At 53.4% G+C, this 27,341-nt stretch overlaps 12 protein-coding genes across 12 annotated transcripts; 7 read left to right on the plus strand and 5 right to left on the minus strand.

Moving 5' to 3' along the window:
• Window positions 1-150: 150 nt before the first annotated feature.
• BO66DRAFT_251827 (putative DUF221 domain protein) lies at window positions 151-3,428 on the plus strand. The gene is made up of 6 exons (XM_025642969.1): window positions 151-405; window positions 458-693; window positions 755-1,047; window positions 1,097-2,020; window positions 2,072-2,470; window positions 2,526-3,428. Exons 1-6 carry the CDS (start codon window positions 355-357, stop codon window positions 3,266-3,268), a joined length of 2,646 nt encoding a protein of 881 aa, XP_025506823.1. The 5' UTR covers window positions 151-354; the 3' UTR covers window positions 3,269-3,428.
• On the plus strand, window positions 3,429-4,669 carry BO66DRAFT_251828 (NAD(P)-binding protein). The gene is made up of 2 exons (XM_025642970.1): window positions 3,429-3,984; window positions 4,050-4,669. The coding sequence occupies exons 1-2, from the start codon at window positions 3,589-3,591 to the stop codon at window positions 4,650-4,652; spliced, it is 999 nt and encodes a 332-aa protein (XP_025506824.1). The 5' UTR covers window positions 3,429-3,588; the 3' UTR covers window positions 4,653-4,669.
• Window positions 4,670-5,524: 855 nt separating this feature from the next.
• Window positions 5,525-7,659, plus strand: BO66DRAFT_251842 (glycoside hydrolase family 27 protein). Its single transcript, XM_025642971.1, has 7 exons — window positions 5,525-5,722; window positions 5,784-5,916; window positions 5,985-6,125; window positions 6,187-6,276; window positions 6,347-6,649; window positions 6,770-6,954; window positions 7,049-7,659. Exons 1-7 carry the CDS (start codon window positions 5,651-5,653, stop codon window positions 7,451-7,453), a joined length of 1,329 nt encoding a protein of 442 aa, XP_025506825.1. The 5' UTR covers window positions 5,525-5,650; the 3' UTR covers window positions 7,454-7,659.
• Window positions 7,660-7,940: 281 nt separating this feature from the next.
• Window positions 7,941-9,682, minus strand: BO66DRAFT_316505 (F-box domain protein; the record flags this gene model as incomplete). The annotated part of the gene is made up of 2 exons (XM_025643513.1): window positions 7,941-9,306; window positions 9,369-9,682. The coding sequence occupies 2 exons, from the start codon at window positions 9,680-9,682 to the stop codon at window positions 7,941-7,943; spliced, it is 1,680 nt and encodes a 559-aa protein (XP_025506826.1).
• A 1,928-nt stretch (window positions 9,683-11,610) lies between these two features.
• Window positions 11,611-12,318, plus strand: BO66DRAFT_409229 (GFA family protein; the record flags this gene model as incomplete). Its single annotated transcript, XM_025649165.1, has 3 exons — window positions 11,611-11,800; window positions 11,868-12,120; window positions 12,204-12,318. The coding sequence occupies 3 exons, from the start codon at window positions 11,611-11,613 to the stop codon at window positions 12,316-12,318; spliced, it is 558 nt and encodes a 185-aa protein (XP_025506827.1).
• Window positions 12,319-12,891: 573 nt separating this feature from the next.
• On the plus strand, window positions 12,892-14,969 carry BO66DRAFT_418480 (uncharacterized protein). The gene is made up of 6 exons (XM_025649747.1): window positions 12,892-13,349; window positions 13,418-13,745; window positions 13,800-13,892; window positions 13,982-13,986; window positions 14,319-14,604; window positions 14,735-14,969. The coding sequence occupies exons 1-6, from the start codon at window positions 12,898-12,900 to the stop codon at window positions 14,891-14,893; spliced, it is 1,323 nt and encodes a 440-aa protein (XP_025506828.1). The 5' UTR covers window positions 12,892-12,897; the 3' UTR covers window positions 14,894-14,969.
• A 55-nt stretch (window positions 14,970-15,024) lies between these two features.
• BO66DRAFT_389562 (zinc-finger domain-containing protein) lies at window positions 15,025-16,108 on the minus strand. Its single transcript, XM_025646817.1, has 3 exons — window positions 15,657-16,108; window positions 15,375-15,542; window positions 15,025-15,315 (listed from the first exon to the last, which is right to left on the minus strand). The coding sequence occupies exons 1-3, from the start codon at window positions 16,002-16,004 to the stop codon at window positions 15,187-15,189; spliced, it is 645 nt and encodes a 214-aa protein (XP_025506829.1). The 5' UTR covers window positions 16,005-16,108; the 3' UTR covers window positions 15,025-15,186.
• A 203-nt stretch (window positions 16,109-16,311) lies between these two features.
• On the plus strand, window positions 16,312-17,232 carry BO66DRAFT_251962 (uncharacterized protein). Its single transcript, XM_025642972.1, has 3 exons — window positions 16,312-16,446; window positions 16,508-16,867; window positions 16,928-17,232. The coding sequence occupies exons 1-3, from the start codon at window positions 16,378-16,380 to the stop codon at window positions 17,147-17,149; spliced, it is 651 nt and encodes a 216-aa protein (XP_025506830.1). The 5' UTR covers window positions 16,312-16,377; the 3' UTR covers window positions 17,150-17,232.
• An 83-nt stretch (window positions 17,233-17,315) lies between these two features.
• On the minus strand, window positions 17,316-19,550 carry BO66DRAFT_469220 (putative dephospho-CoA kinase; the record flags this gene model as incomplete). The annotated part of the gene is made up of 3 exons (XM_025652710.1): window positions 18,665-19,550; window positions 17,877-18,098; window positions 17,316-17,818 (listed from the first exon to the last, which is right to left on the minus strand). Exons 1-3 carry the CDS (start codon window positions 19,449-19,451, stop codon window positions 17,316-17,318), a joined length of 1,512 nt encoding a protein of 503 aa, XP_025506831.1. The 5' UTR covers window positions 19,452-19,550.
• A 214-nt stretch (window positions 19,551-19,764) lies between these two features.
• BO66DRAFT_469221 (DUF3431 domain-containing protein) lies at window positions 19,765-21,678 on the minus strand. The gene is made up of 3 exons (XM_025652711.1): window positions 20,929-21,678; window positions 20,426-20,868; window positions 19,765-20,370 (listed from the first exon to the last, which is right to left on the minus strand). Exons 1-3 carry the CDS (start codon window positions 21,321-21,323, stop codon window positions 20,162-20,164), a joined length of 1,047 nt encoding a protein of 348 aa, XP_025506832.1. The 5' UTR covers window positions 21,324-21,678; the 3' UTR covers window positions 19,765-20,161.
• A 233-nt stretch (window positions 21,679-21,911) lies between these two features.
• On the minus strand, window positions 21,912-23,291 carry BO66DRAFT_465508 (uncharacterized protein). The gene is made up of 2 exons (XM_025652501.1): window positions 22,948-23,291; window positions 21,912-22,871 (listed from the first exon to the last, which is right to left on the minus strand). The coding sequence occupies exons 1-2, from the start codon at window positions 22,963-22,965 to the stop codon at window positions 22,206-22,208; spliced, it is 684 nt and encodes a 227-aa protein (XP_025506833.1). The 5' UTR covers window positions 22,966-23,291; the 3' UTR covers window positions 21,912-22,205.
• A 391-nt stretch (window positions 23,292-23,682) lies between these two features.
• On the plus strand, window positions 23,683-24,247 carry BO66DRAFT_435905 (uncharacterized protein; the record flags this gene model as incomplete). Its single annotated transcript, XM_025650891.1, has 3 exons — window positions 23,683-23,822; window positions 23,895-24,120; window positions 24,191-24,247. 3 exons carry the CDS (start codon window positions 23,683-23,685, stop codon window positions 24,245-24,247), a joined length of 423 nt encoding a protein of 140 aa, XP_025506834.1.
• Between the last annotated feature and the right edge of the window lie 3,094 nt (window positions 24,248-27,341).

A 27,341-nucleotide genomic window follows, 5' to 3' on the forward strand; every position in this document is an offset into this window, starting at 1 on the left:
ACAACTGATAACCACTAAGAACCCACAATCAACATCGATACGCGACCATTCACATTCCTACCACCCTTATTGGCCAGTCTACCACTTCTCGAGTCACACCGCGCTAGCCTGCATGCTTTGCAGCTTCAGCCCTTCCAGGCTATGTACTTTTGCGTGGATTGTGCCTCAAGTGACAGGTTCGACATGCCTGCCACTCAAATACGTCGGACACGACCCGGAATTCGAGAGCTTGTTGTGGTGGGGGGCTTTAGGGGCAGATGCGATTGTCCTCTGAAGTTCGCGTATATTTAGAGCAATTCTATCCTTTGACCTTCCTTTCTTCGCCTGCAAGGTACAACTGTATGGCCCAGTGACATGGCTCTTCGAGTTGTGCTTGATCCGCTTGTGAAGCGGAACAACATTCTCGTAAGCCCATTCCGTGTGTATTCCGTGGGTTGCGTGCTGATTAATTTATCAGAGCTCAGACAATGATCCCAACGTTGGCTCCTCGCGGGGCAACGCCTCTTCGACAAGTTCCGATGTAATAGGAGATTTCGGACTTGGTGGGGGTTCAACTTCCCTTTCAGCTTTTCTAACAACTCTGATCCCTGCCTTGGTGATCGCGGCCTTTTGGTTTGGCTTGTTTTTGATCTGTCGACGAACTCAGCTGCGGTGGTATGCACCCAGAACTCATCTGCCATGCTGGCATAAACAGTACGTAGCATCCACTCCACCCTTATATGCTACCACAGGAAGTTACTTAGAAGCTACGTAGTGAGCGAGCGCCACGTTTGCCATCAGGATTTGTCAATTGGTTTGGAGAATTCTTTAGGATCAATGATGCCCAGGTGCTGCATAACTCGTCTCTGGACGGCTATCTCTTCTTGCGATTTCTGCGTGTTCTGTCTGCGACATGTTTCACTGGATGCGTGATCACTTGGCCTATCCTTCTGCCTATACATGCCACTGGAGGTGCGGGAAATACTCAACTCGATGCGCTGAGCTTTAGCAACGTCACGGATCCTAAGCGTTATTACGCTCATGCCGTCATGGCATGTATATTTTTCAGTGAGGTGATCTTCTCAGAATACTTCTGGACGTCGCTGACAGTCGACAGCATTTGTCTTCTTCGTTATCACGCGAGAGAGCATATTTTATGCCAACTTGCGACAGGCGTACTTGAATTCTCCCGCTTATGCGCGTCGTATATCATCCAGGACTGTGCTGTTCATGTCGGTACCCGAGGAATATAAGAACGAGGAGACACTGCGTCAGGTCTTTGGACAGTCGATCCGGCGTATGTGGATCACCTCCGACTGTAAGAAGTTGGACGACAAGGTTCAGAAAAGAGACAAGCTAGCTTATAAGCTCGAAAGCGCCGAAACGAAACTTATTCGGGCAGCGAACTCAGCTCGTCTTAGAGCCATTAGGAAAGGAGCTTCCCCCTCCAAGTCCTGCTTAGAGACTGATGCCTGTCATGATTGTGAAGCGGACACATCGGGCTGGTATCATGGTGTGCGAAGGCCAACTCATCGCCCCAAGCCTTTTGGCAAGAAGGTTGATACGATCCGTTGGCTGCGAGCTGAGCTTGTCAAGGTCATTGAAGAGGTCGACGATCTTCAAAAAAAACATAGAAATGGAGAGATGAAGAATCTATCCGCGGTCTTCATCGAGTTTTACACGCAAAATGATGCGCAAATCGCTCTACAAACGCTGTCGCATCATCAGCCATTGCATATGACTCCGCGCTTCATCGGTATCTCTCCCAATGAGGTCGTTTGGTCAGCATTAAATCTTAGTTGGTGGCAGCGCATCGGGCGCAGGTTCTTGGTTCAAGGTGGCCTTGCAGCTCTGGTCATATTTTGGTCCATTCCATCAGCCTTAGTTGGCACACTTTCTAACATCAGTTCTCTTACCGACCTGGTGCCATTTCTGGGCTTTCTCAATGACTTACCAGATGTCATCATCGGCCTCATATCGGGGCTGTTGCCGTCTGCTGCCCTTTCGATGCTAATGTCATTGGTCCCTGTTATCTGTCGAGGTATGGCTGATCCTTCTTTTCTGTGAGAATTGGTTGTAACGAGGTATACAGCATGTGCCAGATGCGCAGGTGTGCCCTCGGATGCTCGTGTTGAGCTTTTCACCCAAAGTGCACATTTCTGCTTCCAAGTAGTCCAAGTATTTCTTGTTACTACCTTGACATCTGCCGCATCCGCGGCGACTGCGCAAATCATCAAAAATCCGCTGTCAGCCAAAGACCTACTGGCTCAAAACTTACCGAAAGCCACAAATTTCTACATCTCATACTTTCTTCTACAGGGCCTAACCATGAGCTCTATGGCGGTGGTGCAAGTCGCCGGAGCAGTTGTATTCAAGTTCATCACGACCTTCCTTGACCGCACACCACGCCGACTGTACCGGCGATGGGCAACACTAAGTGGCCTAAGCTGGGGCAATGTCTTTCCGGTTTTCACGAACATGGGTGTGATAGGTATGTTGTCTCGCCCTGTCTGACGTGTCACTAGCTAACAACTGCCAAAATTCAGCTCTGACTTACTCCTGCATCGCTCCCCTAATTCTCGGATTCGCATTCGTCGGTCTCTACCTTGTGTACCAAGCCTACCGATACAACTTCCTCTTTGTCTACGATCTTCGCATCGACACCAAGGGTCTTGTCTACCCCCGGGCCCTCCAACACCTGATGACCGGCCTCTACCTGGCAGACATTTGCTTGATTGGTCTCTTCGCCATCAAAGGCGCCATTGGGCCCCTGATCATCATGGTAGTCTACTTGATCCTCACCGTTCTCGCCCACATGTCCCTCAATGAAGCACTTGCTCCTTTGAACTCCTTCCTTCCCCGCACTCTCGACGTGGAAGAATCCGCTCAGCTCGCCAAAGAAGAGGCCTCCGCAGCGTCCACACCTCTTGACACGGGTCTCCCGCATCTGCACCTCAAAAGCAAATGGCAATCCGTTTGGCGATGGTTTCACCCCAACCTCTACCGTGACTACGCCGCCATTCGGGGCAAGGTACCCCGCGACCACGTGGAAATCCGATACTCGGAGCAGGAGCAGAATAATGCGTACTTTGAGCCGTGCATCACCTCCCGAACACCGACGGTATGGATACCACGGGACCGATGGGGCTTCAGTCAGCAGGAGGTCGTGGATACCGACCCCTTGATACCCATCACAAACGAGGGCGCGCATCTGAGTGAGAAAAACAAGATTGTTTGGGATAAGTTCGATCCGAAGTTACCATTGTGGGAGTTGAAGATTCTGTATTGAGAGGTGCTGTCGGGTCAAATTATGAAATGCCATTGACATGAAAACGTCAATACCCCTAATCCTGTTTTTGGTGTACATTGCTTAGATCCTATCTGAATCATCGAATAGAATCCGTCCCACAAGGTCCAGCGTGCCGTGCACGTCTTTTTTATTACCTTTGATGTCTTGAAATAGAACAATTGAACAGTTGACGCTATACACATGACGTAACTGTGATGTTACCCTATACGCACATCAACACGTAAGAGCAATCAACCACCAGCAACAATCACAAGAAATAAGCATCTTACTTAACTCTTGGTTTGGTTTTCGAGTCCAAAATGAAGATCGCTCTCCTCGGCCCAACAGGCCAGATCGGCCAAGCGATCCTGCGCGCCCTCCTCACCACCACTCCCCATCATGTCCTTCAGATCGCCGCACCGCAATCCGAGTCCTCCGCACGCGATCAAGTCAAGAGCTTCACATCCGACCAGAGTCAACGTCTGTCAACTGCAGTCGTCGACCTCCTTTCCGCCACATCCGAGGATCTCCACCCCCATCTGACCGGCGTCGAGATCGTGATCAGCGCTCTGAACGGCAAAGCACTGGCCGCGCAACAGACCGTCCAGGACGCCGCGGCCCACGCAGGCGTCAAACGCTTCTACCCGAGCGAGTATGGGATGCACCACATCTACCGCCCCCCAGGAGAGGATGATCAAATGGGATACTTACATCCTGTACGTTCCTCTCCCTCTTCAAACCATTCCAGACGACCTCCCCAAGCTAACCACTCCCCCCCCAGATATGGAACCTCAAATCCACCACCACCGAGCAATGCCTCCACCACCCGGCCATCCTTGCCGGCAAGATGAGCTACACCCTCATCGGCTGCGGCGACTTCTACAACCAATCCCGCGAAACCACCTGGTGTCCCTGGGCCAACCCCGATCCGCCCGACACCTACCCACTCCACATCCTGGGGGACGCGGACGCCAAGGTCGACTTCACGCACATCGACGACCTCGCCGCCTTCCTCGTGGAGACCGTCCAGCACCCCGAGATCTCCGCGAACCGCACGCTGAACTTTGTGAGTGACCGCATCTCGTACAACGAGATTGCGGCGCTGTTGGAGCGGTTCTCGGGCAGGACGGTCCAGAAAGAGGTGTGGCCGCTCGAGGTGATGCACCGGGTGTGGAGGGATCCCGAGGGGGCGATCCCGCCAGAGGTGAAGGGGAAGAGTGTCTTCCCGGATGACTTTTGGATTCTGGTCAAGGGGATGCAGGGGGCGGGCCGGTTTGTGAGGCCGCCGGGCGAGGTGCACAATGGGCTTTTTCCGGGGGTCGAGGTCAGGACCTTTGAGAGGTATTTTGGGGAGATGTTTGGGGAGAAAGAAGTAGAGATGTAGTTGGGAATCTGGCTGCAGTAAGAATGGTAGTATCTATGCAGTATGTATGCTGGTGGTTATTGAAATATGTTGGTGTGTTGGTGAGATGTTAATGGTTGATCTGTGGAGTCGAGTGATTGGGAAGTTGTGTAGGTTTGGTGGCTTACAGAGTATACAATTAATTAGTAGTGGTGGAGGTGCTACCATCTTCCAGGTTCCCCTCTCTCAACTACTTCTTCTCCCCACTTCAACTTTCCACTCACTCACACCACATCACACCACCTGCCTCACTTTTGGCCTCACAATGTCTCTGCAGTTCAAACATTGTCTATCAATGCTTGAACAATCTCATCACGGGAGGCTCAAAGTCACTATGTGCAATATTGCCAATACACCACGCATGCGCCGTCATCAAAAGCCACTATTGAATGCGCCAGATGTCACTCCCAGGCTCTCTTTCGCCCTCCCTCACACCACCCGCAATCCAGATCCATCCACCGAGTAACATGAAAGGAGCTCTACCTTCCCCTCAGACACTAATGCAGCTCATCTGCAGCGTGGTCCACCCCAATTGCAGCTTTACCCTTTCCAACACGGCCAACCCCGCCAGCCACCAGGAACCAATCCACCACGGAAAAACCAGGACGCAACCCGAATAGCTTGACTCGGGTGGCTGCGAGGCGCACATCACAACCTGATAAAGTCGTCTATAGCCTAAATAGTGTACACAACTTCCGAATTGTTTACCACCCCCTCCTCTGAGCATGCCACAAACTCGCCAGCAAACCTGGTGTGGGTTCCACCTACCTGGTCATCGTGTCGCTCTTTCCCCCATCTACATACAGGGTTCTTTCCTCGACCCCCAAAGACCCCCGCTTCACCAAGTTCCCAACAATATAAGTAGCGATCGTCGTTCCCCTCGCCGCCATCATGGCTGGAGTTGCGGTCCCAGAATCATTCCACTACTTGTATTTCAGGGCCATTCTTGAGGATACTGAGATACATCTCATCCAGTCACTATGTTGGTGTCTTCCTTGACGGTGTTGGCGTTTATGTCCAGGGCCAATGCCCTGGTCCGGCAGGATGATGTGGTACGCGCATCTGGATCAAGTCCACACTTTTCTTCGTGCTTCAAAGGCTGAATGCAAATAGGGCCGCGTGCCTGCCCTGGGCTGGAATTCGTGGAACGCGTTCAATTGCGAAATCGACGCAGATAAGATCCTCACGGCCGCCAACGAGGTCATAGATCTAGGGTTGAAGGGCCTCGGTTACGAGTACATCAACAGTGAGCTCATATACTACCCTGGAGCCCTTTCAAGACCCACGCTGCTAATCAACTACACGCCATCTTAGTTGATGACTGCTGGTCCATCAAGTCCGGACGCAACACAACCACCAAGCGCATAATCCCGGACCCTGATAAGTTTCCCGATGGAATCTCCGGCCTGGTGGATCAGATCCATGCGCTGGGTCTGAAAGTTGGCATCTATAGCAGTAGGTTCATACCCCTCCCAAAGCAAGACGTGTACGGAAGAGAAAAGCTTACACATCACAGGTGCCGGTCTGACCACCTGCGCTGGCTACCCAGCTAGTCTTGGATATGAGAAGATCGACGCGCAAACCTTCGCCGAATGGGGCATTGACTGTAACACACCTTTACTTCAACCCTCCGGCTCGTCCCCTTCTACCTTCCTCAACTAATTGTCTCGATGTAGACCTCAAGTACGACAACTGCGGTGTCCCTACCAATCAGACCGACCAATATACCGCCTGCGTACCCGACAGCACCAACGGTGGTCCCTACCCGAACGGCACCTGCCCGGGACTCGCAGACGCTGCCCCGGCCAGGTACGACTGGTCGAAATCGACGACGGCGAAGCGCTACCAGGCCATGCGCGACGCTCTTCTCAGCGTGAACCGGACCATTCTCTACTCTCTTTGTGACTGGGGTCAAGCCGATGTGAATGCCTGGGGAAACGCAACCGGCAACTCGTGGCGCATGTCGGGCGATATTACACGTAGGACTCCCTTTTCTTTCCCAGCACTAGCTTCCCCTGTCAACCTCGTCCTTTCTCTCCTTCCTCCTCATTCTTCCCCTCCGCTCCCTCCAAGAATCAAGCACTAACCAGAGAATGCAGCAAACTGGACCCGCATCGCCGAGATTGCCAATGAGAACTCCTTCCTCATGAACTACGCCAATTTCTGGGGGCACCCCGACCCGGACATGCTAGAAGTCGGTAACGGGAATTTGACGCTGGCTGAGAACCGTGCCCACTTTGCTCTCTGGGCGATCATGAAGAGCCCTCTGATTATTGGCACTCCTGTATGTCTTTGCCCCTCAGCACCCTGCAACCCCCCTCCCTTCTCCCCAGCAGACTCATCCACTACCCCAGAGCTAACCTCTTGGATACAAAAAGCTGGATTCAATTGACGCAGCCCACCTGGCCATCCTGAGTAACAAGGACCTGCTCGCCTTCAACCAAGATCCTCTAGTAGGCCGCCCCGCATACCCTTACAAATGGGGCTACAACGCCGACTGGACCTTCGACCCGTTGCACCCCGCCGAGTACTGGTCCGGGCCGTCGTCCACGCTCAACGGGACGCTGGTGTTGATGCTGAACTCCGAGGATCGCGCCCAGACCCGGACCGCGTACTGGAAGGAGGTGCCCGAGCTGCAGGGGAGACACCGCGGGCGCCGCGGGACGGGGTTCCGGGTGCGGAATGCCTGGACGGGCAATGATCTGGGATGTGTCCGGGATAAGTATAGTGTCAAGCTGGCGCCCCACGATGCTGCTGTTCTGGTGGTGGGCGATGCTTGTTAATTATTTGTTCTATTCAACGTTTGGTGGCCGGGCGGTGGTGCCTCAATTAGTCGAGTAGTGGTAGGTTGCTTAATGCTAGGCACAGACAGGAGATAGTAAGATGGCGTTTTCAGCAGAAGGAGGAAGGAGGGAGTATGTCATGAAAAAGCGGTGGTTCATGGTGACACAGTCATGTTTTCTATCTTCATTGTTTTTAACAGTGTGGTAAAAACATATCCTAATATTTTTCGGGGCCATTTTCCAAATGTCCATTCCACCCAATCCTGAAGGAAGGGAATAGATCAACGGAAAGAAAAATAAAGTAAATACCTAAATATGAACTCGTCCGAACCCAGTGTCACAGACAGCCAGTAGGGGATCCACATCCACATCCACTACAACACGACCCACGAGAGTCCAGGTCAAATTGCCCCTCATTACAACATTATCCGTAGTTACCGCACGTATCCCAGTTGACACAAGCATACAGCATGACCACCTCCCAGCTTCACCGCCACAGATCCTGCCGACTATCGCGTCGCCAGCCGCCACTACTCTTGGGCCGACCGTCCTCATCCTCGACCGGCACGGCCAGGAACCCGCCGAACCCGTTCCCGACCAGGACACTCTTTCGCGCGTCGCCGCCCCAGGTGCGACTCAGCTGGGCATCGTGGAAGCTCACGGGCCGCGTGGTGCTGGCGCGGCGTCCGCGCGTCGACGGCGGCTCGTACGGCGTGAAGTTCCACTCGAGCTCGTCCAGTCCCTTGCTGTACACGTTCAGCGGCTGAGCAAGACCCCCGTGGAAGAACTGCGGGCCCATGCCCTCGCCCTCGCCCTCGCCGCCGCCGAGCAGCCGCGGGGGCGGGGCGAGCAGCAAGGTCTCGGGAAAGCTCGAATCGCGGACGTACAGATCCCGGAGCGCGGGCAGCGCGTGAGACATGAGCGAGGAGATGAGGTATGTGTAGTAGGAGGCGGCGATGGGCGGGAGGTTGCCGGTTATAGGGCTGGAGGGGGAGGTGATCTCGTAGTGGAGGAGGGCGAGGGAGCGGGAGGCGAGCGGGGGCACGCGGTTGCTGTCGACGGGGAACGAGCGGGTGACTTCCTGATTGACGGAGAAGGAGCGGAGTTGCGGCGCCAAGGAGAGGATCTGGTGGTAGGTCGACGGGAGAACGCCGGTCGAGGAGAGGGTCAGGGAGTGGAGGGTTTTGCGGTTGAGGGGCAGAGAGAAGAAATCGACAAGCCCGCTTGCCGTGACGTTCGGGGTATCGCGGAGGGTGAGGCGCTGGACGGCCGGGAACGGGGGGAGAGTATCGGAGTAGGAGGGCGAGAAGGCGGAGTCGTCGAGCCAGGGCAGGTCGTCGAGGGTGAGATCCCGGAGATGGGGGAAGGAGGCGAGGCCCATCCGCAGGATGTGCGGCTCGATCTGCAGCCGGGATAGCTCGAGCACTTCCAGATTCACCCAGAGCGGCGAGTCGGGTAACTGCGAAAAGCTGCCCTCGGCCCCGTGGCGGTAGCTCATCCGGCGAAGATCCTGGCACCGACCGATGAGCTCCTGCTTCAAGGCCAAGCACGATGGGTCGTCGCTGAAGATGCCGGCGGGGAGGTCGACATAGCGCAGATTCGGCAGGACGGAGATGGTGCGGGCGATTTCGCTTTTGCTCGCCTCGCGAGTCATGTATGGCATGCGGAGAGAGAGGACCCGATGTCCCAGATCTGACGATTCCCGCACAGTCTGCATAAAGAGTCGGAGTCTGACCTGGGGCGCATCGATGGCTTCCCCGTTGCGATTCAGGAACGAGCGTCGCTTTCGTTTGGCGGATAGTTCCACTTCGAGTTCGCAGTAATGGACGGGGTCAATGCGGACGTGGGAGTATCTAAGCAGGAAGAGATAACTCGTTAGACGTGTGCCTCGCTGAAGTTGATCGCTGGTACCTACAGTAAAGCCCGGGCTTCCAGATACCAGCGCTGACAGACCAAGGCGCAGTGGGCCAGGTCGCGCATGTCACAGAGCATGCAGCCATCCTCGGTCATGGACTCTTCTGATGTTTCATAGCTGTCGTCAACGGTGTGCGGACACACGGCGGCAAAGATGCGATGCAGAATCGGCCGTGGGAGGGATTTGGTCAAGTCTTGGTTGGAGGTCGATCGGGGGTAGGCGTCGACGTCGGTGCGGAGATGGTCGTAGGTGGCCGCATTCCCCGCACTGTGGTTCCTGGAGGAATGTCTGCGAAGTCGGCTCAGAAGACCCATCATGCAAGATCCACCACCGGGAAGGACATGGATCGGGGGAGAACTGAGGGGGGATGAGAAAGGCGAGTCGATGCCTCGCAAAGCTGACACAGAAGAAACCAAGTAAGAGATTAAGACAGACAAGAAGGTGAAAGGACGATCGGAGTTTGGAGATAAAGAAGGCTGAAACGCGGATGGAGACAAGCTAAGCGAGAAGCGGAGAACAAGAAGAGCAAAAGAAGCCGGACAGGATGAGATGAGTGACGGCGAGAACGGGGAGGAAGAGGTATAATTAAGCCCTGAGACTTGTAACGCGAGAGCGGTCTTCATTCGATGCACAAGAGATGCATGCACCCGCCGGTTCGTTTGGATGTGGGAGGCGGGGAGTCGGTGATTGGCATTTCTCGCTGTTTCTCCTCAAGCGAAATGACAGGGTGTCGCCCGCCAAGAGTTCCCTATATTAAGGGCGGGGGTTTCAGGTTGAGTTGGGTGGAGGAGAATGCTTCCGGACACTGAACGGGTGGGTTTCATCTTGCAGGGGTCAGATCAGAGTCAAGTGAGGACAGACTATCAGGATATCTTCCGAGTGGTGAGAGGTGAAAGTTGTTGTTTGTTGGTGTGTTGGAGATGTTAGTGATGGTGATGTTGTTTTCCGAAAGGGGGGTGGGAGGAGGAAAGCTGAGGGAAGAACTTACAAGAGGGAGGACCAATGCGGCCTAGTGTTTACTTCGTTTGCTTGACAATCACAAGATTTTTATTTCCCATGCAGCCATGATTAGAAATGTATTACTTGCTTAGTTATTTCCTTATCCCATAGTCACTCACCCGTTAGACTTGCGAAACATCAGTGAAAATGAGTGAGTCGAAAGAGCATCAGCATCCTAATCAACCCTGAGAATGGGAAATACATTAGACCGCCACTGTTTCTTTGCTAATACTTGATCAGATAGGGATCTTCTGTCCTAAGATTCTAGTAATGATGCCCCAGCCTTTCACAAGATATCCTACCAGCCACAACGACAAACGGGGCCAGCCACGCTTCGTAGTAGCTGCATCACTTGTGCTGTTTCCTTGCCTCACCCCTTTGCTTTGCCCTCTCAAAATAATTTGACCAGCAATATCAAGATCTTTACATTTAACTTTCTTCGTTACATATCATGCTACACGAACCATCGTCGTTGGTCATGAAGCCAATGCTTGCTCGAAGTAAATGCCTTAGTAGGCTTCTTGGGTGACCAAAACATCCACTGTACGGCACAGCACTTCCTAGAGATACAACAAAGTTCCCAACCGAGAAGATTCGGAGACACACTGCAACACCTTCAGAAGGACCATAGAGAAGATATCAGGTCCATACGTACATTACATCCGAGGACGAAGCTTCCATGTAAGATCCAGCCATCGCAGCGATTCCCACAAGGTAGGTTGACAGCCCGATTTATTCATAGTAACAAGCCACTAACCAAAACCACCCACCAGCACCTGCAACCAGCCAGGCCTTAATTAAGCTTATTTACGATGGCTCAATCCTTCACCCCCAGAAAACATTCCAGACCCTTTTTTTCAGTAACAAGTACCTCAACAACCGTCGCAATAATTCTGTCATTTTGCCATTCAGTGTCCAAGGCCCCCCCTCGTCCGTCATCGAATACATCGTCATGACATCATCCGCAGTCCCAGACCCTGCACAGAAAAAAGCCCACGGCAGTCTCTTGTATAAATAGGAGAGACTCAATGAGAGCCACCCGACATTCAGTTTTGTTGTTCAATTGAATGACAATCCCAGTTTCTACTTCCTCTGTGATATGCGATCGACGCCCTTTCGACTCTGGACCCCCATCCTTCGCTCAACCCCCAAGTGTTATCTCCCGGCAGCAGCAACAACAGCCCGCAGCACTCAACTCCCCCGTTTCATCTCAACGACTCACGCCCGCAGGAACTCGACCGGAATGTCGGACAAGCCCGAAGGCACCAAGGACATGGCCCAGCGGCCGCCCTACCAGCACCGGTCCGCCGAGGACTTCGGTGAGGTCAAGTGGCGCGGCAAGTGCCAGTGCGGGCAAGTCAAATACAAGCTCAACAAGGAGAAGCCTCTCAAGGCCAAATTCTGCCACTGTCGCGGGTGTCAGATGACCCATGGTGAGTTTGTTCATGATGAAGCAGAAAGGTGCTGCGGATGATAGCTGACTGGGAAACTCCCCCGCAGCTGCCCCCTTCCAATGGGCCGCCATCTTCCACAAGGAGAACCTGCTCTTCGAAAAGGGCGCCGAGGGTCTGGCATTCTACTCCTCCACCAACAAGACCCGGGAATACTCCCTGCCCACCAAGGTCTTCTGTTCGTGGTGCCGGTCGCCGATCATGGACGAAGGACGGAATGTCTGTCTGCTGTTTCCGGAGTCGATCGAGTGCGGAGACACCGACGCAGAGCGTCTGGAGTGGCGGAAGGCCTTCGAGGTCGAGTAAGTCCCATGTTCTTCTTGTTCGCCCGCGCGGGGGAATTTTAGCTGTAGCTGCTCGTTCCTTGACTAACGCGGTATTCTAGTTGCCATATCTTCTACAGCCAGCGGATCATGGAGATCCCAGATGGCAAGCTCAAGTGGGCTGGGATGGACGAAGACAGTGAAAAGGTCGATGATATGTGCAAGCCCACGGAATGAAGATCGGCGATCGTATCCTTTGGGGCTTTTACTAAACTGTGACCACACTGGACCACGTACACGATTTGGGTCAGCGATACGAGTCAGACGAGTGCATGATAAATGATCATCATGATATGTATATTAGGAAATTCCGATTGATTTGTCATATGTTAGACAGAAAACGTGATCAACATGTGAAGAGACAGTCCAATCACATCCCTTGTAGAAGAAACATGCTGGTGTTCGGAAGGCCGGTGTCAGGCTGGGCGTCGTCGGCTGCCTATCAGGCGCGATGGAAATGTGATGGTGCTGCATGCTCATGTCAACCGATAACCCCGGCCCGATGTCACCCTAGGCAGGGGTCATGCTGGTCAATCAGTCAACGGAATTCCAGAACCCCTGATGTGTGGAAAGCCCGTCGGAATAAATCAACTTTGGAAGTACATCAGTCGGTATAGCGCGGGGTTGGTCAGCCGACGCGACTGATCTGATGATTCGAGATACATCTATAAGACTGCTCTCCGCACAACCACGCAACGATGCCAATAACTAGGGCCCCAAGATCCTCAGCCCAATGCACGTATAGACCAGTCCACGATGTGGCCAGCACGCCGAAGCACCGTGCTCGCGGCGTTGGCCGCCCAAGCCCTAGCCGTCACGCAAATCACGGACGAGGAGATGCGAACCCTGCTGAACCAAGATGACGGCGTCGAGCTTGCGGACCGCTACGCGCCGCTCTGGTTCTTCGGCCAAGCCCTGAACGAGGAGCCCTGCTACCCGACCTGGGCCTTCGGGGGCTCGCCCGACTCGCCCGACGTCTACGACGCGGCGCACCAGACCGCACCGGGGCCGCAATGCGAATACCCCGACGTGGGCTGCGAATGCCGCAACCCGGGCGTCGACGCCGGGAATCCCGGCCCCGCGTCCGCGTTCCCGATCTACTACACCGTGCAGCGGTGCAATGAGACCGAAGTGCGCGTGGTCTATAATCTCTTCTATGAGAAGGACGGGGCCAAGGTGCTCGACCTGATTGACACCGGGCATGACTAGTGAGTGTACCGTTGTGTAGTTGTTTGTCTTTCTGCAACATCTAAGGGCCTAATCTTCGGAGATGTAGTGACTGGGAAAGAGTCATCATTGTGCACTCGCGCGACGCGACCGAGCTGTGGGCGCCTTCGCGCGCCCTGCTGTCGGCTCACAGTGGCTACCACAATCTGGCCTGGAGCCAGATCCATAGCACGCTGACGAGCGAGGAGATCGCGGCTGGCGACGCGCGCGCGCCGGACGGGGTGCGTGGGAATGACCATCCGAAGGTGTATGTCTCGTGGTCGAAGCACGCGCATTTCGACACCAGGGACACGATCTGGGTCGACCCGATCAGCCAGTCCACGGACAATGCATTTCGCAGTGATGATTGGTGGTACTACGTCGAGCAGCAGTACTATGTGAGTCTTCCTTTCGCTTCGTTGATTCTGCTAACAGACAGCGGGAGAAAAAAGATTCGATCGGACAATTCCACCGAGGCAGGGAAAGCCTTGGGCGGCACGGATTGGGGATCGGCGACCAGCAATCCTCCCTCTGTGCAGGCAAGCGTGTGCTCGGCTTCATGAGGAATGGGGCATTGTTTCCTGGAGATGTAGAGTTGCAAAGAACCATAGACTTTCCTTGCCATTTCATGAAGACAATGTCTAGTGTTCAGTGTTGACGCGGCCCAGCCTGTAGTATTGCAGCGATAGATAATGCGCGGATCTCGCGAATGACGTCGACGGGTCTTCCCCACCCGAAATCCGTTCTTCTAGCTAAGTCGCTTCGCTTCAGCTCAAACAAAGTCAACACCACCAACCTCACCTCCTCCCCTACACCTCCATCAATCGCATCGTACGTAACTCTCTCTCAAAAATTCAATTGACCCTTTTCACTCACCCACCACCTACCACAATCCTCCACCAACCCAACAAACCCTCCCCCATAACCCCGCCCCCGAAAGAATCATACTAACCCTCCCCCCATATCCCAAGAAACAAAGCAATGTCCTGGCTCCAAAAATCCTTCACCCTCCCCTCCCGCTCGCGGGGCAGCTACCTCATCACGGACCAGGTGCTGTCCGAGCTGCCGGAGATCCGGGACTACAAGGCCGGCCTGCTGAACCTGTTCGTGCAGCACACCAGCTGCGCGCTGTCGCTGAACGAGAACTGGGACGAGGACGTGCGGGCCGACATGAGCGACGCGCTGGACCGCATCGCCCCCTACGACAAGAAGGGGAACCTGTATCGCCATTCCGCGGAGGGAGAGGATGATATGCCGGTTTGTTTGGCCCCGCCCTTTCTTCTTGGAGACGTGTAGATGGTAGTGGGGGATGGATGTGGGCTGGATGCTAGTACTGGTGATGTTGCTGCAAGAAGAGTGGAAAGAGGCTAATTTGAGGCTGGGGCAGGCGCATATCAAGTCCGCGTTGGTCGGGGCTTCGGTGACGATCCCGATCACGAACGGTCGGTTGGCGACGGGGACGTGGCAGGGGATTTGGTATTTGGAGTTCCGCACGAGTCGGCACTCGCGGAAGGTGGTGGCTACTATCCAGGGTGAGAAGGCGTGAGTTCGAGGGGTCTAATGGTGGGTTTGCTGTGAGGGGTGGTATATAGCTTCGAACCAACCCAGAATGGAGAGATACGAACGATTCTGTGTTCTCGTGTAGTATTGGTGGGAGTAGCTTCTCGTGTGGTATTGATTAAAGTAGCCAAGGAGGTTACATCGACTTTTATGGAACGGTTCGTTCTAACAACTTCATTGTCTGGTACATCTGTACAAGAGCCTGGGGGCCAAACGGGGAAACAACAAGCAAGAAAAGAAAAGTCATCAACGCCAAAGGGAGAAAAAGCAAGCAATTCTTTACCGCTGCTCGAAAGCACCATCAGTCACACGCTGGCTCTCGTTCACCTCGGCGGCATCACCAGTGGGCTCGAGGGGGTAGCTGGTGGCGGGGAGGGACTTGAGGTATGCGCGGTGCTGCTCGTGGGCCTGGAATGTCACCGGGTTAGCACTTTGCAACGGTACAACAGCACGGTAAAATAACATACGAAGGGAAGACCGCAGTAGTTGCAGGTAGCAATCTCGGGCTTGTCGGTGTTGATGAAGATCCGGGGGTGACCGAGAGGACCGCCGCCGCCGTCACACTCAACAACCCGCTTCTTCGTCCAGCGCACAGGCTGCTTGTGGATGAGCTCAATGGCGGCATAAGGTTGGGGCTAGCACAGGATAATGTCAGTCTCCGGGTTGATTTGATATTCCCTTGTCGTTCGCTCCTTCTTGGCTCATCCCAACGTCCTCTCCTGGATCCAATGGCTCGGGATTTCACGGACCTGCATCTCCATTATCGTCTGCTCGAAGCGAGGGCCGACCATGGCCTTCTCTCTGGGTTGCTGGCTGGCAGCCCAGGTGGTGGCCCGGTTGGGAGCCTGGAGCTTGCGGGTGCGCTCCGCGATCTCGGGGGTCTCCTGCAGGGGCTTGTCCCATGCGCCCATCGAGTCGACGGGAGTGGCATTGGTGGCCGACACGTTGGGGACGGGCTTGGAGGGGGTCGGGTCGTTGGCGTGCAGGGTGTTTTCGCTGAGACGAGGGACAGTGGTCGAGTAGCTGGCCCGGGCGACGACCCGAGGGGTCCAGGCGGTAGAAAAAGCCGCGACACGGCTGCGGACGCAGTTCATCATGCTGGGCGAGATTGAGGTCCCAGAGAGGTTGAGAAGAGGTAGGGCGGGGGTGAGGGCGGATGACGACAATGGACAAGTCCGGGTCGATTGCAGGGGACTGGAGGAGGATTGCAATAGTGAGGTTTCCACTACCACCACTCAATGGTGAGAGTCTGCGGGCGGGAGCTGGCAGCAGCGGAATTAGCCAATCGGCGCCGCTCCTGCCGTGGATGCGGTGGGATTCTGCCGCCCGCGATTTTCTTTGCTTTGCAATCGAGTCGCTTTTGCTGGTCCTCAAGTTGCACGTTTCTTTAGGCGGCTGCGGCTTCGGAATTGTCGATATTTTTCTTTCATCTTCACTTCACTTCAGGCTCTGCTCGACCTCATCGCCGTCATGTCTACCCCATCGACACCTGGCGCAAAGCCAGAGAAGACCATGTCTTCTCGTCTTCTGACGATGAAGGTATGTGGCTGACTGCGACCTTTTGTCTCATTTTGCTTGCGCGCGACGCTAACTTGCACAGTTCATGCAACGCGCCGCGGCTGAAAAGTCCACGCCGCAGTCGTCCAGTGAGACTTCCACTACGCCGATCTCGAAGCGTCAAAGACTTTCGACTGGATCGGTACAAAGCCCATCGACCCCTCAATCGGACATGGATGCTGTCGCAGCCGCCCTGGCTGCCGAGGAGGAAAAGCGGAAGGAGGCGCTCGCTCGACAAGCCGCGGAGTCGGGTGATACGGAATGGGTCCTGGATTACGGGTTCGACGCACCTGCACCCCAGCCGTTTATCGTGGCCGACAGCTCCTTGGATGCGGATGATGACGATATGGTCTACGGTGGTCGACAGGCCTATGGCAACTACAAGCGAAAGAAGAAGAGCGCGGTCAGTGCTAACGGTCTCTATCACATGGCAACAGTCGATGCATACTAACACGCATAGCAGTCCGGGGGAGATGAAGAGGAATCTGATGAGGATGACGACAGCGAAGCTGACCCTAACGATATGGACGCCATGATTAAGAAAGCAAAGAAGAAAGCTCAAAAGAAGGAAAAGAACAAGCCTCAGCCCGTCAAACTGTCAGCACTGACGAGTATTTCCGGAGGACGCCATGGAGGCGGCGGCGGCGGCGGCGACAAGAAACAAAAGAAACGCAAGCACAAATAAATAAAACATGCATCGCGACACAGTGGATCATAAATCATACATGATATGGACTTTTATCGAAATTCTGTGGACCTGGCAATTCTTCCGTGGATACTCACAGTTCATGGCGATCTTATGGATGGTTTGGTCAAAGCAGGGAAGAACGACTGTGTCAACTAGTTCTCCGTCACCAGAATTCGTCATCCTGCAGCAACCAGCTCGAAACCTTGCCGTTCACGGTCTCATTATCTGGGACATTGTCATCGTCTGCAGTTCTATAGAACCGCACTCTGCGTGGAGACTCTACAGGTGTACCGCGCCCGGCCTCCCCGCTCCTCCTGCTGCTGGTCTTGCTGCTAGGCTGCCTGCTGTGTGATGAGTTGATCACGATAACATCTCTTCTACTGGGTCCCGTCCAGGTGGATTTATCCCGATGGGAAGGCAGTGCTGTGGGCTTTTTCAGGTTCCGAGAAGCTCGGATATCTATAATGCTCGATTCGTTGGAGTGGTGGGGTCTGCGCACTTTATATAGTCCATTAGGCATTCTTTCAAGAGTGAGGATCCGTGGTGCTTCAAGGTGGCACTTTGATTGGGGTTTTGGCGCAGCCTCTTCGTGGCGTTCGTCTGGGCGAGGACTTTTCTGGATCTCGATATGGAGGTTGGTCTTCGCTCTAGCAGGATCTGATGCGACTGGTATGTCTTTACAAGTCAGAAGGCGGCTCTTTCTCATCAATGGATATGTTCCAACCTCGTTCTCGAACTGATGAGTGACTGGACGATGCTTCCGCTTCGCGAACACTCTGGATCACATATCCTGGCGGCAGAAGGATCCTGGTAGCTGTGGGATCTTGTTGACGTCGCAGACTTCGCAGCCGGCCGTTCCTGGACTCCACCCAGCTTTCGTAATCCGGGGTCAAGCCGCAGAGTCCCATATGGTTCGCAGCGAGCATAGAAAGTGAAACACGGCGTTCTGTTCTGGATGCAGTCAGTCTGGAGAACCATGGGAATCTAGAAACTCTGCTTCAATTAGCTGCTTTCAAATATGCATACCTGACGACAAAAGCCAACACTCAATAATTTCTACGGCACTGATGCGTTGGAGTTCAAGTCATGATCGGGATATGAGGACGGCGTAGTCCCAACCTGCCTAACTAGGAAATCACATGGCAAAACCAGCGTCTAAGCCAGGCCATCACCTCAGATGCAGCAACTGAACTACCACCTGGCAGGTAGTAACTCATCTCGCAGGTTTCCAAACAGTCGATAAATAACCAATTCGCTACCAGAACACAAACCCAAGCCCAACAATACATCCACAAAAGCATCAACCGAAAGTCTAGCACCATACACACAGTAACCCCAAACGCCGAGAAAGCCTTCACTTTAGCAAAACCAACACCACCAAGCCATCACCCAAGTAATCTCCCTCCCCCTGCCCCCTCAACCATCCAGCCCATCAAATCTTCGCCCTGACCCTCTCCCTCTCCCTCTCCCTCTCCCCGGCCTCCCACCCCCTCCGTCCCCAAAAATTCACACCAAGATTCCACAGCGCCGCCACGACCCCAACGGGCGGCAGCACCAAGAGCACCCAAGCCCACCACCTAGGACTGGACGCCTGCACCACGTCCAACGCGCGCCGTACCTCCCCCTCCAACTGCCTCTTGTCACCATCATTCCACACCACCAGCCCCCTGCGCCGGCCCCTCCACTCCGCGCGCGCCGCCTTGGAGACGACATCGCCCTGACTCCGGACGCGATTCTCGGCCTCCTCCACCGACAAATGCGGGTCGCGGGCGCGGAGCCGCTGCATCTGCACGGCCGGGTCGCGCACGCCCACCACCACGACCGTGCCGCAGATCAGATCCATCCCGCTCTCGAACAGCAGCGGCACGTCGAGGACGACGGCCCAGTGGCCCCGCACGTAGTAGTACGCGAGCGCCTTGTAGACCTCGCGGCGGACGAGCGGGTGCACGATCTTGTTGAGGATCATGCGGTCGCGTTTGCGGTCCTCGGTTGTGCCGAAGACGCGGCGGCCTAGGGCGAGGCGATTGAGGGGGCGGGGGGCGCTTTCGCTTGTGGGGGGAAGGGTGTCATTGGGGGATGAGGAGGATGGGGAGTCTGGGGACGGCGGGAGGAGGAGGTCCGGGGTCGTCGGGCCGAAGTAGTTGACGATGGCTTTGTAGCCTTCCGTGCCTGGTTCGACGACTTTGCGGGCCAGTAGGTCCGTGTCGATGATGGGCAGGGAGTAGGGCGGGGAGGAGAGGAGCGAGGAGACGGTCGATTTGCCGGTGGCGATGGAGCCGGTCAAACCGATTATTAACATCTTTGTTTTGCGGTCTGTAGGGGGGGGGCTGTGGTGTTGGGGTTTGGTGATTGTTGTTTGGGTCGGGTGGTTGAGGTAGACGGTAACTAGGTAGGAGAGTGGTGGTTGTTTGAGCCTTGGAGGTGAGGATTTGTTGTTCCGGGGACTTGCGCTCGCGCGGGGAAAGCTCCCGGTTCCGCCGCGCTGCCTCGGCTGCTGTAGTTTTGGTGGGGGGAGGTTCTACTCTGTGTGTACAAAACAGGGTTTCAGGCTGTAAGGTTACATATTGGGAATTTGAAGGAACTAAAGGCTGAATGTATTATAAGAGTGGGTACTTTTTATTCATATGAGAACATTTGACATCATCGCATCACCATCACCACACCTCATCAGTCAGCGCGGGTTATGGCTTAGTCCCTATACTGGCACTTCCAGCGCGAGCTGACAAAAAGTCGGGTCCCAATTATGGTATGATATATGTACAGAGATGGCATCTTTGGGGGTATTGTCCTCCCCAATTCATAGATGGAGAGAGGGCGATTGATGCCACGGACGGCAGAAATCGCCGGGCCTTCGCTCTTCCAACCGGGGCTTGATGGCCCGTCTCAATCAGACAGGCCGGTCTGTTGCTCAATGCAGTGGACACCGACATGTGTATACTCAGGCTGACCACAGATCGAGACGTATTGCTTGGCATAATTTCCCTGGCGATCACACTGGACTTAGTGCGCCTATGTCTCAGGTAGCCCCTTGCTGGGGTCTTGTTTCTGGCCCTTCCAGCCGATGTACGGCCATCCTTCAGGTAGAGACGAGTATGGCGGGAGAACATAGCGGCCAGCGCACTCTCCCTCGGTAGGGCAAACCAGGTTACACAAGCCAAATACCCTGCAGTAGCATTCTTCAGCCGTCGGGCAATGGACAGGTCCTTTGCCAAAGATCACTGCCTGCATGTTAGTCTCCTGCATACAGCCACTAATGACAGAGGGTCAACATACTGTGCCATGAGTACTCCATGATACGTCCGCTGAGATCATCTGGGAGTTTGGTCTCCGTCAACCACTTCTTGAATCGTTCATAATCCTTCTTGGGCCGTTGTCTGATCTTCCAGCTGGTGACTGCAAACTGCGCGCAGCACGAGACCCCCACTTCCTCCGGAACCTCCTCCCCGGGGAAGAGCTCCTTGAATCCGTTCTTGAAATACTCTCCGACATGGACGTCATCTCGATGCGAATCGGTGTACGGGTGGATCTCCGCCGGGCAGCCGAGGATCCAGGCACAGCGTAAGTTAACGTAGCCTTGTTTCTGCAGGTAGGGAAGCTGGAAATTGCGGAGGACCGGCACCCCGTCGTAATAGGGATCGTCATTATGCCATTGATATCTCTGGGGGTGGATGAAGAGGATCGAATCGGGAAGGTTGTCGTAGTTGTCAATGATGTATCTAGAGAAAACTCCTGTTAGCACCGGCTTCGCATCACCCCGAACGATTTTCAAGACCCACGTTAGATAGACCATGGATTCCCGGCCCTTGTTCAGCTTGACTGTCAAATGCGCCTTTTTGTCGTCCACGACATAGATGCTCTTGTGCCATTCAGGAAAATACTGGTACAGCCATGAAACATCGTCAGTTTTCATGCTGGCCACCACCATCTCCCTGTCTAGGGTTTTAGACACTCGCGCGGCCGATGCAGACGGCGCAGCCTGCCCGGAGCGCGAATCGCGGAACGGTCCGCCTTTTGACACCGCATCGTGGGCCGATGTATCTATATGTGCATGTTCGGAGCTTTTGGAGAAGAAGAGGAAGTATAGCGCGTAAACGATCAGGATAGTGCAAAGGATGGCCTTTTCTTGGCTGCGGCGGCGCGGGCTTGAGACTCCGCTGCCGAAGAACAACATGGTTGCGACCGGCGGCAGCGTAGAGGTGACACACAGCGGACGGGATACAGGAGCATATGCCGGTGGTCTCTATGGTCGCAAGCAACGATTGAATATTCGAGTAAGTGACGTTTCAATGCGCAGAAAGCATGGCTGCGCGAAGGCCGATCGCTGAGCTGTCGGGTCGGTGTGTTGCGGAGCGGGCAACAACTCGGTTCAGTGGAGCTCCGGGGGTTTATGGGAATGCGCAGCGGTGGATGAGAGGAGTTTGCGGTTGTAGATGACACTTTCAAAGTGATGAGGAATTGCGTTGTCCTTAAGGTAGTTGAGGTTCAAAGAAGAAGCGAGTTGGCGACAGCTGGCAGCTTATGTTGCCTAGAAGAAGAGGAGGTGGTGTCAAGCCACATGGTGGTTTCACTATTGGAGACATTGTGCTCCCTCTCCGTGGTAAACTCCATCAGCAATGCTGCTTGGCAGTAATCGGTAGAATGATTGGCCGAGTCCGCACCGGGTCTGGTTTGGTGGTCGCTCCCGGGCTCGGCTCAGCCCTACTTCCAGCCCATCAACATATAACTACTACTACAAGCAGTTGTATACACTAAAGTACAGACAGTATGTTTTGATCATCTATCAAGATCATGGATCCCTCCAGCTCTTTCCAAATTCGACCGCCCGCATGAAATGCAGAATGTATATCAACACAAAAGCCACACAGGCCAGCCCTGCCACCACAGCGGGTAAGAAAATCGAGAAGACACCAAAAACCACAGATGCGTTCTGCATATTCTGAATCCCTTGGAATTGGTCGGTGGCTAAGCAGAGCTGGAAAGCGGCAAGCAGCGTGCTCACATATAAGAACGCCACGAGGGACCACGCGAGTTTCTCTCCAAAGAAGACGGCATACTAGTCGTACATGGAGAGATAGCCTCCAAGGAAGCTCTCGAGGGAGAGGTGGGTCAATCGATAGATGGTGTTCAAGCGAAACAGGCGAAGCTCGCCATAGCGATAGCGCTTGTTGACATTGGCATAGCCCTTGAAGTCAACGTGGGAAAGGAGATCTTCCACGAAGACCGTCCATGCCTGCCAACTGACCGTGGTTGGAATCAGTTTCAGCTCATGTGCAATCTGCAGATCACTCGGATGACTGATCAACCACGTATAGGAAAGAAGGAAGCCCGAGGCAGCCGAGTGGAGCGCTTCGTGCCGAATGTGGCGGTCCCAGAATTGGTGGTCCAGGAGATAGCGTGGTACGGGTTTGAGGAAAATCCGCGACTCATACCAGACCATGTGGAGATCGGCCTGTTCGGTGATCACAATCTGTCGGTCAATCATCCGCTGTCGATGCAGCGCTTGACAGCAGCGTGCCCGACCCGCGTACCACAGATGTGAATGCATCGCGTTCAAGCGCGAGACATCCAAATCGGCCAACACGAACGAACTCACATCGTGATCAGAGCTTCGAGCGATGCAATGACTTCGTCCGTGACTTGTTGCCGGTAAGACGATATTCCACGCCTTGCCTCCGCCAGCTAGGTCCGATGAGATGGTTTGAGAAAAAGGCGGGGATAGCTTTCAACATCATGGTCAGTCAATGGTTTTGAAAAATCCTTACCACCCAGAGCTCAAAGAGGCCTTTGGAACCCACCGTGTGTTTGTATTCCATTGGTAAGTGGCTTGGCTTAGAAGCTCCTTTCTTGAGCAAGCGATCTCCGCCACCAAGGTACTAATTCGAGAGTAGCCAGGGCTATCATGCGCAGGAATTCAGATAATGAGGAATCTGAACATGAAGCCCTAGAAAACTTGGTACCTGAGGAGTATACACGGATAAATAAATACACATTCAGTACGGGAGTATTTCGTAGATCAGGCAGAAAAGTCGACGAGGTGGAGGGCCCCTACATGTGACAGAATAGGCGTCTGTGATGAACTTGCAGCGGTCCTAGGCCAGAGATATGGGCCATATGAGATGGAGATGTGGGCGTGGGAAACTGTCATTTGTCCAAAAGACGCACCAATGCATGGTACTTTTGTATAGTTATAGACCGTGGACCCATGCATCGATTACCACTTGCGGGTGGGTCCATCTAGATGGACATAAGTGCCTTAAGATGCCTGCTGACGTTCTCTCGCTCTGAATATCTTCCATGGCCTTTGAACCGCCACTTTGTCCTTCGAAGCCCCCTCATAAAATATAGCCCTTGCTACCATGTCAGAACGCAAGCGATCCCGTATGACGTACCGAGTTGAGCAGATTCCACACAATTGGACAGCAGACAGGTTGAGCGAGGCTTTTGCTCCCGAAGACAGAGAGCTCCTGAGCATCAAAAGCCTCGTTCCAGATGTCATGAATTGTGGTGGATGACCCGGCCAATCAAATAAAATGACAGCAACGATTGATTTCTATTCCCAAGAGGCTCGAAAGCCGATGCTGAGCGATCCTGAAGATACTGATCTTGTTGTTGGGAAGGATTTCCTCGGTTACACTCCATTGAATCACCCTAGGGGTGAATGTGTTGCAGAGTAAGTCTCCATAGATAATACACGAGGTTGGTGTATAGCAGCCAGTTGACACAAAGAGTCTTACTCTACTAGCGTCATTGCTGTCACGGGCTTAGCAGGGCATGCATTCGGCTCATGGAGGCATGAAGATGGCAAGATGTGGCTGCGGGACCTCCTTCCTCAAGATCTCCCTGCAGTACGAGTGATGATTTATGGATATTCCGCCCAGGTGCAAGGAGCCACTCAGGCCACAAGTATTCTTGAGGATCATGCGGAGACCTTTCGACAGCGGCTATTGTCATTTCGCCGCTTCGAGCCCGTAAGTGACTGGATTGTACTCTCTCGTCGTGCACTACATGCATTCATACTGACACCCGCTGGAGTGCCAGAAACGTCCACTTATTCTGATTGTCAGTCCATTTGACCCGCGAGTTGGAGAAATCTGAGACTTCTGACACAACGAGGCGTCACACAGGGCCATAGTCTAGGTGGCTAGGTCATCAAGGAGGTTTGCTCCCAATGTTTCAAAATATCATGCGCTGCGCGTGCTTGGGCTGTCTCTCTCGCTCTGACTGACTCTTCCATCTCTCTAACAGTTTATCGCCAACCTAGACGAATCGCAGCGCAGCCAAGTGTCCATTCGATCTGTGCTGTTCTTCGGGGTTCCGCATCATGGACTAGTCCATGAGTCTCTTCAAACTATGGTCAAAGGACAGCCATCTTCAACCATTGTTGATCAGCTCAAGCCAGGTTCGCCAACTCTACGTAAACTAGACGCGGCCTTTTGCAAAGCGACTGTCTTGACTCACTTTTCAATACACACATTCTATGAGAACCAGGAAACAAGAACTGTGGTTGAGGTGAGTTTCGAATTACGACTCAGAAGTTCATGGACCTGCCAAGTAACCAGAATCAGAATGAGACCCGGAAATGGGTTCGGGAGGGTGCCCCAGTCAAAATGGTGTCTTATGATTCGGCCGTCCTGAAGCTTCCGTCGATAGAGAGTATACATGAGGTACAAGGAAATCATTCTTCTATGGTGAAGATCATAAGAAGCCAGATTTATTGTTACTTTGACGTGGTTCAATGCATTCAAGAAGCTCTGCAAGGCACCTCAGGGTCGTTCCCAAGCACACGGCCTGCCTCATCTTCGAGGGACATGCAGAACGGGCGATTTCTTCAACAGGTTTTTGGCGATCGATCTGACTCAAAATCAGGGTCAGATGTGTTCGCAAGCAATTTCAAACTCCCAAGCTCTACCGACATGCTTCCACCTCCTACAGATATACGACAGTCGAAAGAGCCTTTCAGCTATTTGCCCTCTCACATGAACTCTCTCGATCTGGCGCCGGGTGGAGCTCCTCGAACATTCGAAAGACCCCAGTCCTCCCAAGAGCTATCTTGTTCGTTGAAATCCCTAAACTTGGCACCAGATCAAGTTTCACTGTCCTCTCAAGGACCTCGGTCTTTCCAGGAACTACTTTCTTCATCTAAGTCTCCTGTTTTGGCGCCGAATGAAGCTCAAATGCAATCTCAAGAACCGCAACCGATGGGGCCTTATAGTCCTGTGTTCAACCGGGGCAACTTCCCTTATATGACAGCATCTCTGGATCAAACTAGCACTCACAGACAGCAGATTGGAGAGAGGGCATCTTTACCACACACTATCGTGTGCCCATTAGGTTTCACTTCGGTCACACCGATGCCTGTAAATCTGACGTGTGATTTTTGCGGGCAGTCAATCGCTGATGCCAAGTGGATCCACTGTCTAGTCTGTTTGGATTTTTGTCTACACATGCACTGCCATCAGCCAGCAACTGAGATGAAAGGGCATGTACACAGAGTCTTTACTGCCCGCGGCCCAATCCTTACCTCGCAGACCACAGGTCCGTTACCAGAACCAGGGTTCAACCCTTCATGCATGACAGGTCATCTTATTTCATCCCAAGCGCCAAATTTATTGCTTTCTTGTGAAGGATATCCCTCGAGCCAAGTACCGTGTCATGCTTACGATAACCATACGATTTCTTTTACCTGGCAGAGTTTCGTCATACAATGCTACAATACGTGCTTGCATGGGTGACCCAAACAATATTCATGACTTCGGGGGCTCATCGCTCCGTTCATATGGCCCGGATATTCCTGCTGAGAATCTATTTCAAGTCGCTCTGCCCTCAACGAGAAAGCATCAGGTGCGCCTAGATGGCGAGCAAAATCTCGACCACTATTCATTTGACATGGGCTCAGAAGGAGACAAATTTCTCATCTCCAATCCAAACGGTGATTTGGCGGTGGCTATCGAGCTCAGCGGGTTTCCAGAGGCACATATGCAAGATGGGCCAAGCCAGCCTGCATTCGATCTAGCCATCGAGGGACTCAAGTAGGTTAAGATCAGTCACCTGTTTCTAAAGCGATACTGATCTGGATACTATCTAGCCTAATCCCGGTGGCGGAGGATCGGGAGGCGCAGAGGACGTCAATAACCAAAAACCTTTATGGAATGGTCAGAAAGTTCCTCGGCTAATCAATGCTCTGGGGTTTAGAGTAAATGGAATCCACCGTGTCCCAATGTCCTAGGAGTTCGACGAAATAAGTACAGTCTCTCCATACAGACTAACAAGAGTCTAGCCTCACGGTCAGGGCTCTGGAGTCTGCATTCTACAAACTAATCAGCAGCGGAAACAACTTACGGCGTAAGAGGACACCCGCGAGGGGCGAGCGAGAAAGCATTTTCTAGAACACTCGACGCGCCGAAAAAGTGTTCTGGGCGCAGCAAAGGGAAGTCATCCTAGTTCGGTGCAGTGTCGGCTATGATAGTTGCATATCGTTGATGAGAACAAGATCAAGGATCGGGGTGGTAGTAGATCGGGAGGCAGTACAGTATATATGGATATGGTTCCCTTGGAAATCATATGGCAGTTAGCCTTAATATTATGAGTATATTTCCCTGAATCTCTTGTTATTCGAGTGTATAGACGTGCTGATGCAATTGATCGGTCTTCTTGACTCTTGAAACCTGCCAGAATACCTCTCTCCCCCTACCTCTGGTCTTGAATTGGCTTTCCATGTTGAGAGAAGAAAGAGGACTGTTGGGAATGCTTGTAGACGTGCTGCATTGCGTCGTCTGTCGGTTCTAATAACCATTTTCATTATTTCAGGCATTGGATAGGAGCACAACAGGTATATATTCAAGTTTGTAGTATTTTAGATATACTCCGTAAATGATTATGTCTTTCCCGCGACACTTACTCTGTAGATCCACCAACTCGAGTACTTATCGATTAACATTTTCTGATATCGAAAAAGAGTCCGGGATTCGTCTGTCCAATTGTAGCCCTTCAGAAATCTCAAGAGGAGCCTTTTCGCTGTATTTGCTAAAGCAATCGTGCCTGTGATGACTGTCATTCACCAACACATCAGAGTATGTGTAGTGTTAGTACCTCTTGACTGAGGGCATCAACACCTTTCCTTCTTCAACAAGCACTATAACGTCCCAGACAAACAGAGATGACATGTGTTAGCGGTCCCAAGTGGTGTAAC

The sequence above is a fragment of the Aspergillus aculeatinus genome (assembly GCF_003184765.1).
Source record: "Aspergillus aculeatinus CBS 121060 unplaced genomic scaffold BO66scaffold_9, whole genome shotgun sequence".
NCBI lineage: Eukaryota > Fungi > Ascomycota > Eurotiomycetes > Eurotiales > Aspergillaceae > Aspergillus > Aspergillus aculeatinus.